Source organism: Trachypithecus francoisi, unplaced genomic scaffold, assembly GCF_009764315.1.
Source record: "Trachypithecus francoisi isolate TF-2019V2 unplaced genomic scaffold, Tfra_2.0 Lachesis_group3, whole genome shotgun sequence".
In the NCBI taxonomy this organism is placed as follows: domain Eukaryota; kingdom Metazoa; phylum Chordata; class Mammalia; order Primates; family Cercopithecidae; genus Trachypithecus; species Trachypithecus francoisi.
This window is the reverse complement of record NW_022681468.1, coordinates 13,143,839-13,162,492: the sequence shown is the minus strand read 5'-3', so window position 1 is coordinate 13,162,492 and position 18,654 is coordinate 13,143,839. Positions and strand designations below refer to the sequence as shown.

The 18,654-nt window shown below is 52.7% G+C and overlaps 1 protein-coding gene across 3 annotated transcripts in view; it reads right to left on the bottom strand.

The window, feature by feature from the left end:
- The window catches only part of PRIMA1 (proline rich membrane anchor 1), a 71,375-nt gene that overhangs the window by 10,415 nt on the left and 42,306 nt on the right, over positions 1-18,654 (bottom strand). For all 3 annotated transcript variants that reach the window (XR_004432327.1, XM_033191503.1, XM_033191502.1), the window contains exon 4: positions 8,735-8,864. Coding sequence is in view for 2 of the 3 variants with exons in the window: in XM_033191503.1 (XP_033047394.1) it covers positions 8,735-8,864 (130 nt within the window). In the remaining variant the exon portion in view is untranslated. The remainder of the gene's footprint in view (positions 1-8,734; positions 8,865-18,654) is intronic.

Below are 18,654 nucleotides of genomic sequence, written 5' to 3'. Positions count from 1 at the left end.
AGGAGAAAAACACCAGGAGGAGAGGTGGGGCAGGAGCCAGCCCCTGCAGGGTGCAGCTGGCAGGTGCAAGGTGTCTAAGGTGTCTGGGTCTTATCTTGACTGCATGGGTGTCACCTGAGGACTTCTTAAATGGGGGTTCCCATTTACCCTCACCCTGCCCCATGACCTTGACCCAGCATGTCTGGAGAGATGAGTCCAGAGAGGCATGAATTTCTTGATGACAAAAGAAAAAGGCCCTAAGAAGCAGGGATCCGTCTGGGTCTCCCATCAGCTGGCCCTGGGCACACCCTCAATCTGCTGAGCCTTCTGTCCATGACCGTCCACAGTGCACGGAGGCCTGGGCTCCATGTCCCCCACACCAAGGATGCCAGCAGATGAAGCAGGCTCCTCCCTGCTGCCTGCCTCACACAGCAGGATGGGATTTTATCACCCGTCATGGAAGATCAGTCTTTATGGGGGCACAAATAAGTCCTAAGAAGCCTCTAGGCCCAGGGTAGATCAGGACCTCGTGCTCCTGCCCCATGCTGGCCTGATCTCTTCCTGGATGGAGGATGTGGGTGTGATGGTGAGGACACTGCAACTTCTGGGACTCCAAAGAGCCAAGCCCAAGACAGCGTAGAAGGTGGCATTCAGGCCCAGGGGAAGGCACACTGGCCAAGGAGTCAAAAGATTGAGTCTTGATTCTGGACTAAGCACAGGTGCCAGCTCCTTGAATCCAGCCCAGGTTCTAAAGGATGCTGGATGGTCTCTGAGCAGCCAAGGCCATGCATCAATGCTCAGCACTTGCTCTAAAGAGGCCCTTCCTTGGAGTATACTAACTTTGACCTGACTCATAGTACAACCAGGCATGGTGATTCTGGGTTGGGTTTGGTGCAGTGGTGAGAAGGAAGTGTTGCTACACATATGCATATGAACAGCAGGGAAAGGTGAAAGATGGGAACCGCATTGAGATCCCACCTGGTCAAAAGGCCCATGAGATAGCCCCAGTCTCAGGGCCCCAGGAATGCACCAAGATGCATTCAAGGTGAATTTCTTGCTCCTGGAAGTTTGTGGTGAGTTGAGGGTGGATGAAGCGCTTCCACTCCTGTCCTGATTCCTGGTCCTCACTGCTGGCCTCTGGGCCTGGCCCACCTTTTCTTCCCCTTCCCCCTCCTTTGGCCCTGACTCTGCAGATCAGCTGAAGGCCAGAGCAGGCAACAAGGGAGAGAGGGCTGGGTTGGCACCTGGCACAGTAGGTGTGTCCTGCGGGGAGGAAGAAGAGGTAGATGGCGGGGCTGCTCCACAGCGTTCACAGCCTGGGAGTGTGTCATGCACAGGTAGGAGAGAGGCTGTGTCACTCCGAAGCTTGGAGAGGGGACCACTGAGTCAGGGTACTTGCACTTGAGCTAGAGTGTGGAGAAGGGAGAGAACTGGAGGAGGCATACTGAAGAAATGGGGCTGGGAGGGCGGGGGCAGGAATGGCAGGGGGCTGGGAAAACTGAAACTGGTGAAGGGGTGAGGCCCAACACTTAAAATTGGGTGCATGCTATTTACACCAAAAGCAGACTATTTCACTCATCCAGATAGAGAAAAAAAGTGAGTTTACTGCAATTCTAAATAGAGTTTGTCAGTTTAAAAGGTGGACTCTGGCAAGTCTGTGGGAACAAGCCTCCATTCACACCACAGAAACCACCACTGAATAGTTATTATGTGCCAGGCATCGTGCCAGGCACCATCGGGAGAGAGATGAGTAAGACGAGATGACCAATCCCCATCTACTGTGTGTGCGCACAACCACTCATATGCAAGTGTGTGGGCACACAAAAACTGACATACACCTACCTACAGCAGAAAGCAGAATTGTAAATTCAAGGAGAGCTATGACTCTAGCAGTTGGACAGGGAAGAGAGAGCTCTATACTCGTCCAGGATGACATCTCAGAGGAGGTGGCATTTGAGTTGGGACTCCAGGGAGGAACAGCAAGGACTCAACTGGAAGAAGTGAGGGGAAGGACACTGACCAGAGAGTGCTCCAGGAGTGCTCAATGAGCTAGGAGGAGGGCAGGAAACCTCTGGAACCTGAACCACTTCTCTCCCCATCAAGGCCTCAGTTCCCACATCAGTAAAACAAGAGATTGGCCCTTGACCATGAAGGTTCATTCTGGCTCAGACTCCATAGGAAACTCATTTCCACCCCTCCCTGGCATTCCAGGTGCCCCAGGTAACCAGATCTTCTTTATACGCCACACATTCAGTAAGAACTAACCTTTCTCTGGGCTATCCCAATGCTCCAAAAAGAGTGTAAATTCTGAAAAGAAAACTAATTTCACTGATTAACTTTCTATCGAGTCTATGATCCAAGAAAGATCTTGGGGAAAATATCCATGGAAGAATCAAGCTAAGGAGATGAGGGACTGGGGTTGGAGAGGGAGAGAACTGAGGGTAGCAGGTTCCCAGGGAGGAGCCGTGTTGGGATCATCCAGCTTGGAAGGGTGCTGGAGAGAACTATTGTAGGATGACAACTGTGCAACAGGCTCAGAGACCCACAGTCCACCCAGAGAGGAGTACAGAGCCCCCAGGACAAAAATGCACTGTGTTGAGAGGAGGCATTGTTAACCCCAGGAAAGGAAACAGCATAGTACACTATGTGGCTCAGCTATGCACAATATGTTCTTTGTTACACTAAGGTAAGCACTGAATAGGCACAGAATCCCATACTGAACCCCATTCTAGGTGGAGAATGAGAAGAGGGGAAGTATGTTGTATGTCTGTACTGCAAGGGTGCTGGCTTTGGTATCTTCCATAGCAGAAAGTAATAGACAGTGCTTAAAATGGAAAGAAAATTTAAATAGCAGTATACACATCACTTAGCATATGGAGAGAAATATCAGAAGAAACAGCTAACTGTTGAAAGTGGTTGCCTCTCAAGAATGAGACTTGGGGGAAGGGACAGGGGGCTGCTGTCTTTCTTAAGAGCCTTGGGAGCACATTTGACATTTTAAACCATAGTATGTATATGTATTCCTTTGATAAAAATTAAAACTAAATTAAAAAGAGGGAATAAATGTGCAATGCCCTAGCCATACTTTTTAGTCATTAAGCTGTCTCAAAAAGCATGCACAACATGCCTAACTCTTTGGAGAGGATGCAACTTTCGTTCCTTTCTCTTTCTCTTCCCCATTACCCTGTCTTTTTTCCTCTTCATAGTCTTTAAGATCACCTCATTTATTAATTTGCTGGTGTGTGTGCTTAATCTGTCTCCTCCAGCAGGAGAACAGGGACTGTCTTGTTTCTTCTGCATCCTTTGTGCTTAGTTCCTAGCACACAGTAGGTGCTCAATAAATGGATCAACACTAAACAGTCCTGTGCCAGTCAATGGGTTTTCTAAGGCACCATCAAAAAGACTTGAGCATTCAAAAGTGCTCGTTCTACTGAAAGTGGCTCAACCACAAACAGCTGATGAGGGCCAAAGCCCGGCAAGAAGTGATGCTTAGGCACATTAACGCACACTCAAGCCCATGTCCAGGAGGCAGCACGCTTATTTAAGGTTAGCAGTGAACGTCTGCAGGGTCAGCCAAATTGTACTGCAGCCTTGTATTGGTCTTTCCGCCAATTATACCTGTGAGAGGGAAATGTCTGTCCAATGGCTTCATGGCAATTGAGAACAGGCCCACGCCATGGATGGCCAATGGAGGCAAGGTGCTTTTCCTGTGCCGGTGTGGGCGTGTCTCCGTGGAGTGGGTGAGCATCATCTCCCCTCAACACAGCAGCTCTTCTCTGAGTGAAGGGTGTGGCTGTCAGAGAAGCTGTAAATACCACCCCAGGAAAATAGCCTCATTCCTGCAAGTGCACAGGCCTGTGGGGCTCCCCCAGCTGGAATCTGAGGTCTACTTGGGCAGTGGGTGCCTTGCCCCTTGGAGCTTTATCTTGATTACTCTCTGTGGTTATCGCTTGTTTTAAGTTTGTCTCCTGCCCTGGATGGACACTCGTGTTGTCTCTGCTCTTCTGCCTCTCCTCTGATTGTGATCCACAGTTCTTTGGGGGCAGTCTGGTCTGATTAATGCCTACTTCTTCCCCCAAAAAGGTATGTGCAGTGTGGGCAGGGACTGTGCCGGTGCTGCCCACTCCTGTAGCCCAGTGCCTGGCACCTGGTCCAGCTCTGGTGGGCATAGTGATCAGCATTGATACATCCAAGTGGCTGAATGCCCGAGTGGTGATGGTCCCCCTGCAATCCAGGACAGGGACACAAAAGGCTTCTCGGAGATTGTCATTTCAGAGAGGGAAAACGGAGGCCACAGAGGGAAGTGATACCTGCTGAGCCCGGGTAAGCCCGGCTGGGCTGAGGGTGGGAACGGGAACAGGCCTGGGGGCTTGACTCCCAGTTCTAGGCTCTTTTAACAAATCAGGCTGTCCTGCTGTCAGAAATGTGCCCGTCAGGCCTAGGGGTGGGAGGGTGCCCAGGTGCCAGGCACAGGGGTACACAGCACCCAAGGGCTCTGGGGTCTGCTCTCCATGCGGCTGTAGATAAAGAGCTTGTTCACAACAAGCCCAGGGCCATGAAGCCACCAACGTGCATGTTGCATGGGCTCCCCATGTCTGGGAACCCCCTCTGGAGTCTGGGGTCATCAACAGCGGAGTTGGGGGCTGCTGCTCATGCTCATGCAAATTCAAGTAAACACCCTCCCTGCCCAGTCCCCTGGCCTGGCTAATGCACCTCTTTAAGAAACCCCTCCCCACCGCCCACTGGCTACCAGGTCTGGGCAAGATGTCCCTCCTCTGAACTCCCAGCCTGAAGGCTCCCTGAGTACGGTCTACCCAGTGCACAGGTGGGACTTGGTGAAGGTTTGCTGAGTCACAGGAGGAAGCGTTAATTCACCTCATCTGCGTCTAGCAAGTGCTAGTGAGACCTCCTCCTGCCAAGGTCCAGCCCCCTCTCAGCCAGGCCTTGGACACAGATGTAAGGGCCCTGCAGGGTGCGCCTTCTACAACTGCAACTCAGCCCTTGGTGTCCACCTGTCCCTGCCAAGGCCTGTGTCCCAGCAGCTGACAACCCCAGGTGCCAAGGCATCTCCAGAGTCACCTCCTCCCTGACCTACCCGATTCTAGAAACATCCTCTTGGCAACCTGGCTCTGAAAGGCTGTGTTGGGGCCATTTACAAAGATCTCTTGGAAATCCCTAGGACTCGAGGGTATGAGAGTTATTTAAAAAAAAAAAAAAAAAAAGAGTAGGGTTTATCACTAAATTTTCCTTTTAATGGTTTTGCAGTGACATGAGATACTTTTGTTTCCTGAGAGAAAAGGCATGTTTCAGATGAATTATTGACCAAAAACAATTGGCCGTGAGCAAGAAATCTTCCACTTGGCTGGAGAGAAATGTGGACAGGCAGCTGGCCTGAGTGAGGATGCTATCTCTTACAGCCCTAGCTGAGGTCAGCGCCTGGGGGGCAGTGGGGAGCACTCTGTTCTGTAGGCAGGGTTGCAGCTTCTGCTGCCTCTTTCTCTCCACCAAGGGGTTAGGCCTCCTCCCTAGCCTCCTTCTAGGTGGGTTCTGGCAGCATTGGGCTCTATTTCTGCCTTCACCTGCAGTGAGCACAGTCCCCTTTTGTCATTAAATATCTGCTGCACCAGGGATGCTCTCTCTGGATTATGAAGACCTCGAGGTCAAAGGTCTGGGTCCTATTCCTCGGTGTCCCCAGGTCTTGGTCCAGAGATGGATGCAGAGCCTGGTGCGGGCAGCAAAGGGACTGTGGCAGCAGAGCGTCCGCTTACACCCCACCTGCCTGCTTCACCGGCTTTCTGCCCTGTGCTCCCGGGAGGCTGACCTTACTGACTGTGTGTCCTGATTCCCCTGCTTCCTGGGTTGGGCCCGTAGGAGGCACCCACTGTAACCCTAAGCGTGGAGAGCCGCTGGGAGCATTTCTTCCCCCTTCCTCTCTGTTTTGGGGCTGCTTCTCTGACAGTTTTAACCTCAGCTCCTGCTAGGCGGCCCTTCTCCTAAGTGCGAGTCTCTCACAAGGTTCCCACAGCACTAGTTTCCCGCTCGTCTGTCTTCCTAGAGGTGCTAATCGCTCCCACTCTGCAAGTCACTGAGTGCCTCACCTGCCTCATCTGCTCTCTGGGCCTGCCCAAAGCGCTGGAATAATCCTCGCCAATCGCTGGAGGAAGCCCAGCCCATGCCCCACAGGAGCCCCACCCACAACACTGGAAGAAGCCCCACCCACACCCCTGGAAGAAGCCCCGCCCACGCCCTGGTGGAGCCCCGCCCATGTCCCCGGAAGGAGCCTATTATCTGAAGTCGGTCCACTGAGCCATCTGGGATGAGTTGTTTTTTCCAGGGTGCTAACAGACGGCAGGAGCTAAGAGCTCAGAGAGAGTGGAAAGGGACAGACAGGAGGCCCCTCTAGCTGCTCTGAGATGACGCCCCTCACACCCTTCCTGGGAGCCCCCCAGCCCAGCTGAAACAAAGCCCAGCAGGCTACGCTGGTCGGCACTGCCATAGTGAGCTACTCCTGTGACTTTGTTCTCTTTCCCTCCTCCCGTAGAAGCAGGTAGCACATTTCTTCAGGGGAGGTTTGGGGCAGGGAGGGAGGCAGAAGTGGCTCAGGTGTCTTTTGTAAGAACACGAGCTTATATTAAACAGATTATTCATGTTGAGCCTCTCCCAGGGGAAGTGGAGCGTGTCTGCAAGGAGACTGGCAGCCGTGGCCTGGTGGTGCACACTCTTCCCCCAAAAAAGTAGCTACCGAAGCTAATCTTCAGTACTTCCTAGTGTCTAGAGTCACAAGCAAAGTCACCACTCAGCCTAGTGACAAAGGCCTCCCCAGTCAGGCTCACTGCTTCCTCCAGCCTCATCTGCGTTGCAGGGGCTTCGTGGTGCCCAGCTGCTTCCCCTCACAGGTGCTTTGACCTAGAATGCCTCCCCTGCTCTGTTACTTAAAACCCTCCTCCCATTCCAGCAGGCCCTCAGCTCAAATGCTTTATAGTCCAGATCAGAATGCACCGTGACTCCTCCAGGCAGCCACAGCAGGCTGCCAGCAAACCTCCCACAGCCTCATGGAGCAGCCTGTGGGCACAGCCTGGGTCTTACCTGTTTGCAGGCCCACCAAGCCTGGCACAAAGGAGGTGCCTACAAAACATGTGGGAATTGGATTAGCTATGTCCCCTGGGAGACTCCAACCATCCACCTTGGTTTTCTTTCTTCCTTTTTTTTTTGAGATGGAGTCTTGCTCTGTCGCCCAGTAGCCTGGAGTGCAGTGGTGCAATCTCAGCTCACTGCAACCTCCGCCTCCCCGGTTCAAGCGATTCTCCTGCCTCAGCCTCCCGAGTAGCTGGGATTACAGGCATCCGCCACCATGACCTGCTAAGTTTTGTATTTTTAGTAGAGACGGGGTTTTACCATGTTGGTCAAGCTGGTCTCAAATTCCTGATCTCAGGTGATCCACCCACCTTGGCCTCCCAAAATGCTGGGATTACAGGCGTGAGCCACTGTGCTTGGCCCCACCTTGGTTTTCAAGACTAGGCCCCTACCCAGAGTTACAGGGTCTTGAAGCACTGGGCCTTTCTGTCTGTATGTCCTTCTGGCCTCAGAGAAGCACAGACAGATCTCACCAAACCCCAAGTGTCCCCTCTCCCGCATCCCTGAGGAAGGGCAGGCAGGAATACCGAGGTCTCTTCTTAGCCCAACACTGGAGTCTAACTCATCCATAACCTTGAAACACGGTGCTATAGTCAGGGCTGGGCTTCAGAGTCTCTTTGTCCTGGTTCAATTTCTGACTCCATTACTTGCCAGCCATGCACCCCGGGCAGCTCTCTAACTCCTTAGAACCTCAAGCTCCTCTGCAAAATGGAGTTGATTGGGAAAATGTAGGTGGACATGAACTAAGAGAACATTGGTGAGGAGAGGAACCCAGTGCCCGGCTGAGGTATTGCTGATTACAGTTATGCCTGTGTTATTTATCAGTGTTTTTGGAGACTGCCCCACAGCATGTGCATTTTGGGCAGAGGGGGCTCTGAGTTTGGGTTCTCGGCGGGTGGCAGATGCCCAGGGCATGGCCTGTCCAGCGTAGAGCCGCCATGCCCGGGCCCTGCCCCCAGGTATCCTCCCTCCTGTGCCCCGTTACCAGGATGCTCCTGGTCTATTGGCTTTCCACGCCCCCACCCTGTGTGCCTGATCGTGCACTTGTTTTAAGACTTTTACCTTGATATTTTACTTTCTGCTTTTGAATTACTAAAGTGACATCACATAGAACAACCAATTTAAAGAGTAAACTTAAATATTTTAGGTGTTAGGAATGTTCTTAATGTGGGGCCTCTAATTTTGGGAGTCAGGAAATGTTTTAAAAACTTCCTTAGAAATAATTATATTGTTAACAACTCCTATTACTCTTTGGTGCTTTGCAACATTTTCGTATTTTTCACCTTGCACTGGGCCTGACATATAATTGGTGCTAATCAATTGCTTGTGGAATCAAACTCCCTAAAGTGACAGAGACATTATTTCTGAGATCAACTTTAAACATTTCGGCAATGAAAAAGATCAAAGGAAAAATAAAATAGATACAGCAAATATAGCAAAATCCTGATGAACTGTTGAATCGGGCTGAGGGTAGATGGAAGGTCACTGTATGTTCTTTCTGCTTCTTATACGCTTAACAACTTTTATAATTTAAAATAATGATACGGGATGTGTGTAGGAGCCCCAAGCCCAGCTGGGGTTCCCTTCGGCTTGGAGCTGGGTGCAGTGGGTGAGCACTCACCTTTTTATGGCTTTGTAGCAAATGATGACAAGCACAGTCAGAAACACCAGGGAGGCACAGCATACGGCAATGATGATCACCAGCCCCGACCACCAGCTTTCCTCAGTGGGGCAAGAGGTAGAGTTGGGAGCTGAAAGAGACAGGAGCAGCCTGAGTGTCCCCTGGATGAGCTGGTCATGGCCAGTGACAGAGGTGGGACCATCATGGGTGACACCAACAGAGGCGTGGGGAGGTCACTGGCAGGACCATCATGGGTGACACCAACAAAGGCATGGGGAGGCCACTGGCATCCATCACCTGGATGAAGGCTCCCTGACCTTTCCTGCCATCCCTACCCCCACCCTGCGGCAGGTGACATCATGGCTGGCCCCCAGCCAGGCTGGCCTCCGAGCGCCTCCATCCCCGTCCTGGTGTGCTCAGAGCAGGGGCTAAGCGCCGCGCCCCAGGCCATCCATCCTCCCTTGGCATGAGCTAACTGACAGCAGGGTCAGGTCTAATTTCCCATGAAAAATAACAGAGCGTCTCATTCTCTCAGCTGAGGCACTAAATCTGGTTCCTCTGCAGGCGGGGGTGGGGAGCAGGGCTCACAGGGGATGCTGAGGGAGGAAGGAAAGAAAGGGAGGACTGCCAATGTCCATTTCTTAAGCTAATTTCTTGCAAGACACAGACTTTCTCCCTTCTTGGATTCAGTCCGTGGGGTGGGTATTTGCCGCTATGTCAGTTTGCACGGGGGTGGCCAAAATTTGGAAAAGTGTCATTGACAAGGCACCGGACACTGGTGCTACAGGGCCCTCTTTTAGTTACTCAATCCATGGAGTCCTTGGGGTGAACCTGTCCTCCCTCCCTTGGCACAGGCCGTGTTGGGGTGGACCTGAAGGACTTTGTGTCAGTGAGGCCGGTTCACTTTCCTCTGAGAAAAGCAAAGACATCACACAGTCTCATCCCGGGACTTCTGGGAAGACTCAGACACAACTGGAAGGGAGTGCCCAGAATTGCAAAAGGAATGGGAGGGAGGAAGGAAGGAAATGAGAGGGAAAAGAGGAAAAAAAAGAGAAAGGGGGATAATGAGGGAGGAAGGAAGGGATGGATGGATGGATAGACAGAGAGACAGTATTAACTTTGGACAGGTCTCCAAGATGTGAATATATGCAAAAGAATCAGTAATATACCCCAGACTTGGTGTCCACTCTATAATAGATACTTTGAGGGGTGCAATAGTAAGTGAGGAACCAGGGGATGACTTCCCAAAGGGTAATATGGATGGCTTCATTATTACAATTTTTATCAAAGTGTAATTTACATCTAGTGAAATGCACCCCCATCTTAAAAGTACCATCCTCTGAACTTTGACAAATGCATGCACCAGTGGAAGCCACACCTCCTGCATGACACAGAATATTTTCAACAGCCCAGAAAGTGTCCCTGTGCCTCTTTCTAATCAATCCCACCCTGGGGGCAACTGCTATTCTGATTTCTAAAATCATCAATTACATTTGCTTGGTTTTGACATTCACATACATGGGATCACGCAGTATGTATTTTTTTTGTTCCTTTATTTAGCATAGTGTTTTTGAGATTCATCCATGTTACTGTGTATTTCAGCAGCTCCTTCCTTCATTGCTGAATAGTATTTATATGAACATATCACAATATTTTTTTTTGAGACGAAGTTTCGCTCTTGTTGCCCAGGCTGGAGTGCAATGGCTCACCGCAACCTCTGCCTCCCAGGTGCAAGCGATTCTCCTGCCTCAGCCTCCCAAGTAGCTGGGATTACAGGCATGCGTCACCACGCCCAACTAATTTTGTATTTTTAGTAGGGACAGGGTTTCTCCATGTTGGTCAGGCTGGTCTCGAACTCCCAGCCTCAGGGGATCCACCCACCTCGGTCTCCCAAAGTTCTGGGTTTACAGGCATGAGCCACCGTGCCCGGTCACGATTTGTTCATCCATTCACTTGATGACCAACACCTAGGTTGTTTCCAGTTCTGACTATTGTGAATAGAACTGCTATAAACATTTGTGTACAAATCTTTGTACAGACACATTTTCCTATTTCTCTTGGATAAATATCTAGGAGTGGAATTGCTGGGTTGTGTGATATGTGTATGATAAACTTTAGAAGGACATGCCAAGCTGTTTTTCCTGAATGCTTGTACCTTTGTACATTCTGTGCAGCATGAAGAAAGGTGGAAAGAAGAAAGAAGATGGGAAGAAGGGAGCGGTTACTGATTTGTTGCAGCTGGATTAGGAGATCCAGGGAGCCACTATGTGTTTCCCAGTGAACCAAAACCCCACTAACAAATGCAAGGTCCCCAAGAGTGAGCCTCAGATGTCACAGAGACCAAGTAGAATCAGAAATGCTTCCTAATGGTGGTTCACGCCTGTAATTCCAGCACTTTGGGAGGCCGAGGAAGGTGGATCACCTGAGGTCAGGAGTTTAAGACCAGCCTGACCAACATGGTGAAACCCTGTCTCTACTAAAAATACAAAAATTATCTGGGCATGGTGGCGGGCACCTGTAATCCCAGCTACTCGGGAGGCTGAGGTAGGAGAATCGCTTGAACCCAGGAGGTAGAGGTTGCAGTGAGCTGAGATTGTGCCATTGCACTCCAGCCTGGGTGACAGAGATTCCATCTAAAAAAAAAAAAAAATCAATAAATAAAATAAAAAGAAAGAAATGCTTCCTGAGAGATGGCTGATAGGAGGATGCCACTGAGCTTCTCAACTAGGGCAGGACCAGGCCTTTAGAAACCTCAACACTGAAAAGATACACAATATAGCATTGAAAATAGGAATGAACTCTAAAATACGAAAAAGGAGAGCCACGGGGTTTCTCATTTTCCCCATGATGAACTTGTTCAGTGGTTTCTTGGTGAAATATCAAACAAAAAATCCTTCTCTCCAATTCCTCACTTTGGGGTATCCCTGACTTGGCTGTGTCTTCCTGGGGTGATGTCCTCACCTTCCCTACACTCTGGGAAGTCAGAAGTCACTGCTGGAGAGTCAGAAATATAGCCAGATCATCCAAGGCTGTTCTGTCTACACTGCACCCCCAAGCCCCAAAGGTTTACCTCCTCATTTTCACCACAAAGGGAAGCAATTTTGGTTTCCATGGCTCTACTTCAGGCTGTGACTCCTCTGGGAGAGACCCCAGGGCCATGCCTGCCACCAGTGGTCCAGGACCATAGACGGTCACACGCCTTTACCAGGGCTGGCGCCAGCTGCCCCATGGATTGTTAATTACAAAGCTAAGACCTGATCATCTTGCTCAGGACACTCCTGTGGCTGCGGACAGAACTACCGGTGTGTGGTCTCAGCCAGGGGCTGCCGTACCCCCTCCTGTAAGCACTTAGAAATATTGGGGTGGGTGCTGTCTTTGGCTGTCGCAATGTGTGATCCCAGCAGCTATGGATGTTAATGACAATGAACTGGATATTCTCACACAAGGTAGAATTGTCCCTTGAAAAATGTCAACAGGGCCCCTGTTGAGAAATTTCATCAACTTGATTGATTATACACCTCATAGGGAATTTGGCACTGAATTTCACAGTGCCTCTCTTCTTTACATTCTCTGTTAGTTGGGTGGGAATTTTCTTTTGCTATTCCTTTTCAAACGTAATTGATACTGAAAGCAGTAAGCCCATGGCTCGCAGCATCCTGCACAGGTTCCCCTCTAATATTCTGCAAGCACACTCACCACCGCACATGTGTGAGGAAACTACCCAAGGCAAAAACGCTAACAGCTATGAAATGAGGGAGGCATTTTGTGAAACCTAGTCAAGGCATACATCTTGGATTTTGCTCAGAAAACCAGCTGTTGTGTTCAAAGAATGCATCCTTATTTATCCTTGCTTGAGTCAATTAGAGAATGTTGGAGCTGGAGGAAGTCTAGGAGGTGTTATCTCAAAAAAGAGAATACAATATGGAGTCTCAGGATCAATAAGCAACTTTCCCATGGGCCAGGGTTGGGACCCTGATCTTTGGGCTACAGGCTGGGTCCATCCCTGCCTGAACTTCCCTCCCATGGGGTGTGGCCAGCACCTCTTTCTGGAGGTGCTAAGACAGCTTACATGTGCGCAGATTGATGGTTCATGTTCGAGAAGATAGCATCATGAAGGTGCTCTTTCAGTCATTTGTTCATCCAGCAAACTGAGCACCCTCAGTGCCTGGCACTGTGCTAGGATCTGGGAGTACAAAGATAAATCAGACGCAAACTGCGCCTTTACCAGGGCTGGCGCCAGCTGCCCCAGCAAACTGAGCACCCTCAGTGCCTGGCACTGTGCTAGGATCTGGGAGTACAAAGATAAATCAGACGTAAACTGCGCCTTTACCAGGGCTGGCGCCAGCTGCCCCATGGATTGTTAATTACAAAGCTAAGACCTGATCATCTTGCTCAGGAGTCTCTGGGGGAAGAGGCAAGCATGAATTGCTCATACAGCAGGTGAAGGTTATTTCAGGGGTGCGGATGATGCCTTATGAGAGACAGGTGGTCAGACAGGGAGGCTGAGACAATCAGAGAGTGCTAAGTTCCAGGACTGAGGCTACCTGGGCTCTCTGCCTCCTCTGTCACCCCCTCTACCTCCCAGCCAAGATTCTGCAAACACAACAGAAAGGCAGGAGCTGTCCTGACATCTCAGGGGTCGCAACACTGTCTTCCCCGAGGCTCAGTGAGGCTTTGTCTGCTGTATTCATTAAACACTCCTGGCGCCTGTAAAGATGATGAAGCTGGCAACCAGAGAGAGCAATTGCGAGCTGCCCAGGCTCAGTGTTGCTTCCTCAGAGGAGCAGCTGTCTTTTCATTATGAGATGCATCGTTAAAAGCTTCGGACTCTGCTTCCAGCCAAGATGGAGTAACAGGGGCCAGATCTGCCCTCCTGTCTGAAACATCCAAAACCATACCAAAGATGTGAAACAGTGGTTTTTAAAAGAGGCAACCAAAGACAATGATTCCTATGAGGTGAGTCCTACCACAGGCCCAGCTCACTGCCTTGAGAGAGTTTCCAAAACAGTAGTGCAGGAAGGGAGAATCCGCAGGGCCTGGCCAGCTCCATAAGCTGGAGAGATTCAGCTGAGAGTCCAGAGAATGAACAAGACAAATGAGGTCTCTCCCCAAGGGAACTCTGAGAAGAGTAGAAGAAGCCAGTGGTAAGCAAATACACCAATGAATATATAATGGCACATTGTGGCAAGTGCTGTGAAATAAATAGAAAAGATAGGTCCCATGAATGTTTGCAGAAGAAGCAGGTGGGGTGGGCAGCTTTGGATGTGCCCACCTGTATGGGGTCCAGGGAGGCTAAGGAGTCCAAGGAGACCAGAAAATTCCCTTGGGCAGGGTGGGGGAGGTGGACTTGTGGATCCACCCAAGGTTCAATGCATGAAAGAAGTGTGTGAGGTCAGACAAGCCCTCCAGGTACTCTTGGTGGCAAATGCCTCCTCTATCGTCCTCATAGGGTTTTTGTGACTATCAAAGGAGATGATGGAGACAGCATTTTGGTGGATACCAGGAATAGCAAAGACTTCAAGGTCCTACTAGGCACAATGGTGCATAGCTCAGTTATATTCCCCTTTCAGAAGTGGAGAAACTGAGGCCACACAGTCAGGGGCCTTGCAACAGTACTCACGGCTACCTCAATACATACTAATGTATGACCCGGGCAAACAGCTGTCCCTGTCAGAGCCAGCTGTTGGAGAGAAGCTGCACACAGGAGGTGCTGGATTGACAGGAGGGAACAGATCCAGGGATGAATGAATCAAACAGCGAGTAGGTTGGAAACAATCTCAGTTTTGCAAGATATCTTTAACTAGGAATGCAGTCTGGGTCTAGAAGAGTGGAGTGAGAGCCATGTTCTTGGTTTTAAAATTGTTTCTCCATTGTGAGATGGAGGCTTTATCTACGGCTGGGCCTCTTGACCCTGTGAGTGGGCAGCCCAGGCAGCCCACATGGCTCCCTGGTTCTGGAGCACAGCCTCAGTGCCAGGCATTGCTGGTGACACCATGGGCATGCTGGGGCCTCTGGGCCTCAGAGGCATCGTTAGATGGCTCTCCTAACTTTCCAAGTCTTTGGGGACTCAAGCCCTGGGCTGCCTGAGCGGCTTCCTGACTGTTTCTCAGGCGCTGAAAGGGCCTGGCGCTTAACTGGCCTTGATTGCAGTCAGGTGGGAGCTGTCACTGCAGTTGCTCTCTCTGCTTCTGGCTTCCTGAGCAGCCCAGCTCCAGGCCCATCAGGCGGGTCACAACTGCTGACAGTGCAGTCTAGTGCCACTTGTCTAGGGCCCCCTGCGCCGTCGAGATCAGCCTCCGTCTCCCTCAAGGAACCAGTGTCAGTGAAGGTGCTTCCCAAGCCTCCGAGAACAGTTGAGCCTTTGTTGTGGGAAACCAAAGAAAGAAGCACCTGGGCTGGGAGTTGTTTCTCTGCCTTAAAACGAGTGTGGGCCTGGTGACTCGGCCATGGGGAGCAGAGGTGAAAGGAGTCACAGCCCTGCTCCAGGGACAGTCTCATGGCACCGCTGGTCCTCAGTGTGTGCAGGGGTCCCCTTCGGCACCGCTCCCTCCCACCCACCAAAGGGTCTTGAGGAAACGATCCAGCATGTCAGCGAAAAGTGCAAATGCACAGGACTTGCCGCGCCCTGAAAGGGGGTGGGCTGCTGAAAAGCACTTAGGAACGTGCGTCCTCCTCGGCCCTGCCTCAGCCAGCTTCCTGAAGCCCCCACTGGTTTTGTCTGGCTCACAAAGACAGTGTGAGGGCTGGAGCTTTGCTAAAGATTTGTGTGATGCAGAATCTGTTTTGTAGACCCTTTGGACGGGGGAAACTGAGGCTCAGAAAAGGGGAGGAGCCCGCCCGAGGCCACACGGGGACCCGACCCAGGTCCTTCGGTCTCAGCTTTATTTATGAACTGCCCCCAAAGCACCACAAAGGATGCGGTTTCTCTGAAGTCTCTTCTGGGCTGACCACCCTTTCCCTGCCTTAGGGCCCCCAGCCCCAAGGCCACCGAGGAAGGAGAGGCATGGGAGTGGGGCCAGCCACTCTTCTGTGGGCCTGACCCCACACAGGGTCCCATTGTCTCAGGGACACAAGGGGCCGCCTCTCAGGCCGCTGCTCTCCATTCCTGGGCACAGGGTGCCCTTGGGGAGGCCTGTGCCAGGGCGTCCACCTCCTATGGCGGCTGGGGGAGGTCTGGAGAGCCAGCCTGGGTGCGGGGCTGCTCACTCACTCCTCACCCCAAAGGCATCAGAGCACGTGGGCTGCACTTGAAAACCACAAATACAAAATCAGACCTCGATGCCTTACCCAACCTCTGCAACAAGCCCCTATTTCTACAGATAAATGAGAAATCTCCTTTGGGGTGTGCCTGGATGAACACAGTGCCCTTGTGCACCTACAATTCAGGGGCCCCCACTCCTTCTCTGTCAGTGGGAATTTGGCTCAGGCTTCTGGGTTTAGCATGGAGATGCCCTGTTTCATAAGTCTCTCCAATTCCTCCCTCCAGTCATGGGTTCCTACAGCAGGAAGCTCCTGGCTGCCCATAACCACAGGTGAGAGGCACCCGTGCCCAGCCCATGCTTAACAGAAAGCCAGGGAGGTGCATCTAGCCTCCCTGGGGCACAGAGCTCCTGGGGGTGCCTCAGTGGTCTGCTTTTCCCAAAACTAAGGGGCACACCCTTCTCTACTGTGCAGGAGGGAAGCAGTTTGTGGGCGCTGTAGCCTAAATGGGGCTCCTGCCCTGCAACCTGTAGCCCTGGGCAGGAGCGGGAGGGGAGTATCCCAGGGAAGTGATGCTGGCTTGGCCTGTTTTGGGGCAGTCTGCCTCCTGCATGCCAACCATGCCCCTTCCTGCCCCAGGAAGCTGGGCTTTGGTGGCTGGCAGCATGGAGCGCGCCCCCCTCTCACCCACCACAGATGGGAACAGTGGGCCTGTGGATATGCATAACACCTTGGTCAGCCTGTGGTGGGTGGTGTGGCAGGAAGTCAGACCTCAAAGTGCCACCAGGACGGTCTCAGGGCTCCAGAGCAGCCCAAGCCACAAGGGTGGGCCAGACTGGACTCTTCACTGAGTGAGCTTCATGGGGAGAGTTGTCAGAGCCCTGGGTCCCACCCTCACCGCTGTACGAATGGTCCCGAAAACATTCTCTCTGCCCTCAGCCTTTTCTCAGCAACTGCTTTGTGTGTGCAGCACCTTTCAGGCCCCCAGCCCCAGCCTGGTGGGCCCCCTGTGCTGGAGGCATCCAACAGGGAGTGGGGCCTCCTTGCCCCGTGCTCCTCAATACCGCTGGGGCAGTGCCTTCCTCCTGGCTCAGGCCCCCATGTGGGCATTCCCTCTGCCCTCTGAGTGGCCACATCCTGCGGCTGCTCCCTCCGAGCCCCTCTCCACCTTCTCCCTGACTCCAGCCCTGTGCTGGGTCTTGCTGGGTTATCTCGGTTGTCCCATCCCCCCACCAGCCCTTCCTTCCTGGGGTATCATGTCAGCTGCCCAGTTCAGCACAGTGGTTATCCACACTGGCTTTGAATCAGAAGGACCAGGAGTTAAAATCTGGATCCTGACTTTGGGCAAGTCATCGACTCTGTTAGATTTAATCTCAGTTTCTTCCATTATAAGTCGGGGGAAGGCAACAGAACCACCTCCTCATGAGAGACAGGATCAGAGAGCCAGCAGCAGACACCCCTCCGCCACCTGCCCAGGTCCTTCCCCTTCTCCCTGCAGAACTCCGACTCCCCTCCTGTATCCTTCGCCCCCCAGAGGCCCTAGGCTTTGGGAGAGGCAGGCTCAGTCTAGGAGGTGGGTTTTCAGGGGTTGCAGCCAGGCCTGGTTGTTCCAGTACTTATGCCCCTAATTGGTTTAGGGGTCATAGGTTCCGGCAAGGACAGGAGAGGAAAAGTCTGCTGGGGGGTCCTGGGAATGGTTTCCCGGCTCTTAAGGGAGATGCAGAGGTGGTGGCTTCTCCTGCACACTGCTGCGTGCTTTACTCCAAAGCTGAGCAGCTTATGGGGATTGAGGGTGCAGGGTTGAGGGGGGGTCTCAGTGTCATGTAGGGTGGTCAGGGTCAGTCTCCAGAGAAGACATTGGAGCAAAGACTGGACTTCGGCAGGGGTTTCATCATGCAGGTGTCTGGGGGAAGGAATGGCCAGAGTGCAGGCCCTGAGGAGAGCGCAGGCCCTGAGGCGAGCGCGGGGTCTGAGGTGAGCGCGGGCCCTGGGGCGAGCGCGGGGTCTGAGGTGAGTGTGGGCCCTGAGGTGAGCGCGGGGTCTGAGGCGAGCGCGGGGTCTGAGGTGAGCGCGGGCCCTGAGGCGAGCGCGGGGTCTGAGGTGAGTGTGGGCCCTGAGGTGAGCGCGGGGTCTGAGGCGAGCGCAGGGTCTGAGGTGAGCGCGGGCCCTGAGGTGAGCGTGGGGTCTGAGGTGAGCGCGGGCCCTGAGGCGAGCGCGGGGTCTGAGGTGAGTGTGGGCCCTGAGGTGAGCGCGGGCCCTGAGGTGAGCGCGGGCCCTGAGGTGAGCGCGGGCCCTGAGGCGAGCGCGGGGTCTGAGGTGAGCGCGGGCCCTGAGGCGAGCGCGGGGTCTGAGGTGAGCGCGGGCCCTGAGGTGAGCGCGGGGTCTGAGGTGAGCGCGGGCCCTGAGGTGAGCGTGGGGTCTGAGGTGAGCGCGGGCCCTGAGGCGAGCGCGGGGTCTGAGGTGAGTGTGGGCGTGGCAGTTCTGGGGAGCAGGAAGGAGGCCAGTGTGGCTGAGAGGGAGTGGCGAGGGGAGACTAGAAGGAGATGGGACCACATGGGGCCTTGGGGATGCCATCAGGAGGCCGTGGGGAGGACTCCAGGGAGGGTGGTGAGGTCTGACCTGCAGGTGAGCACGGTCCCTCTGTGTTGAGACTGGGTGTGTGGTGGGGAAGGGCGGGAGGCTGTGGGGAGACTGCTGTAACCTAGCAGCGAGATGGCGGG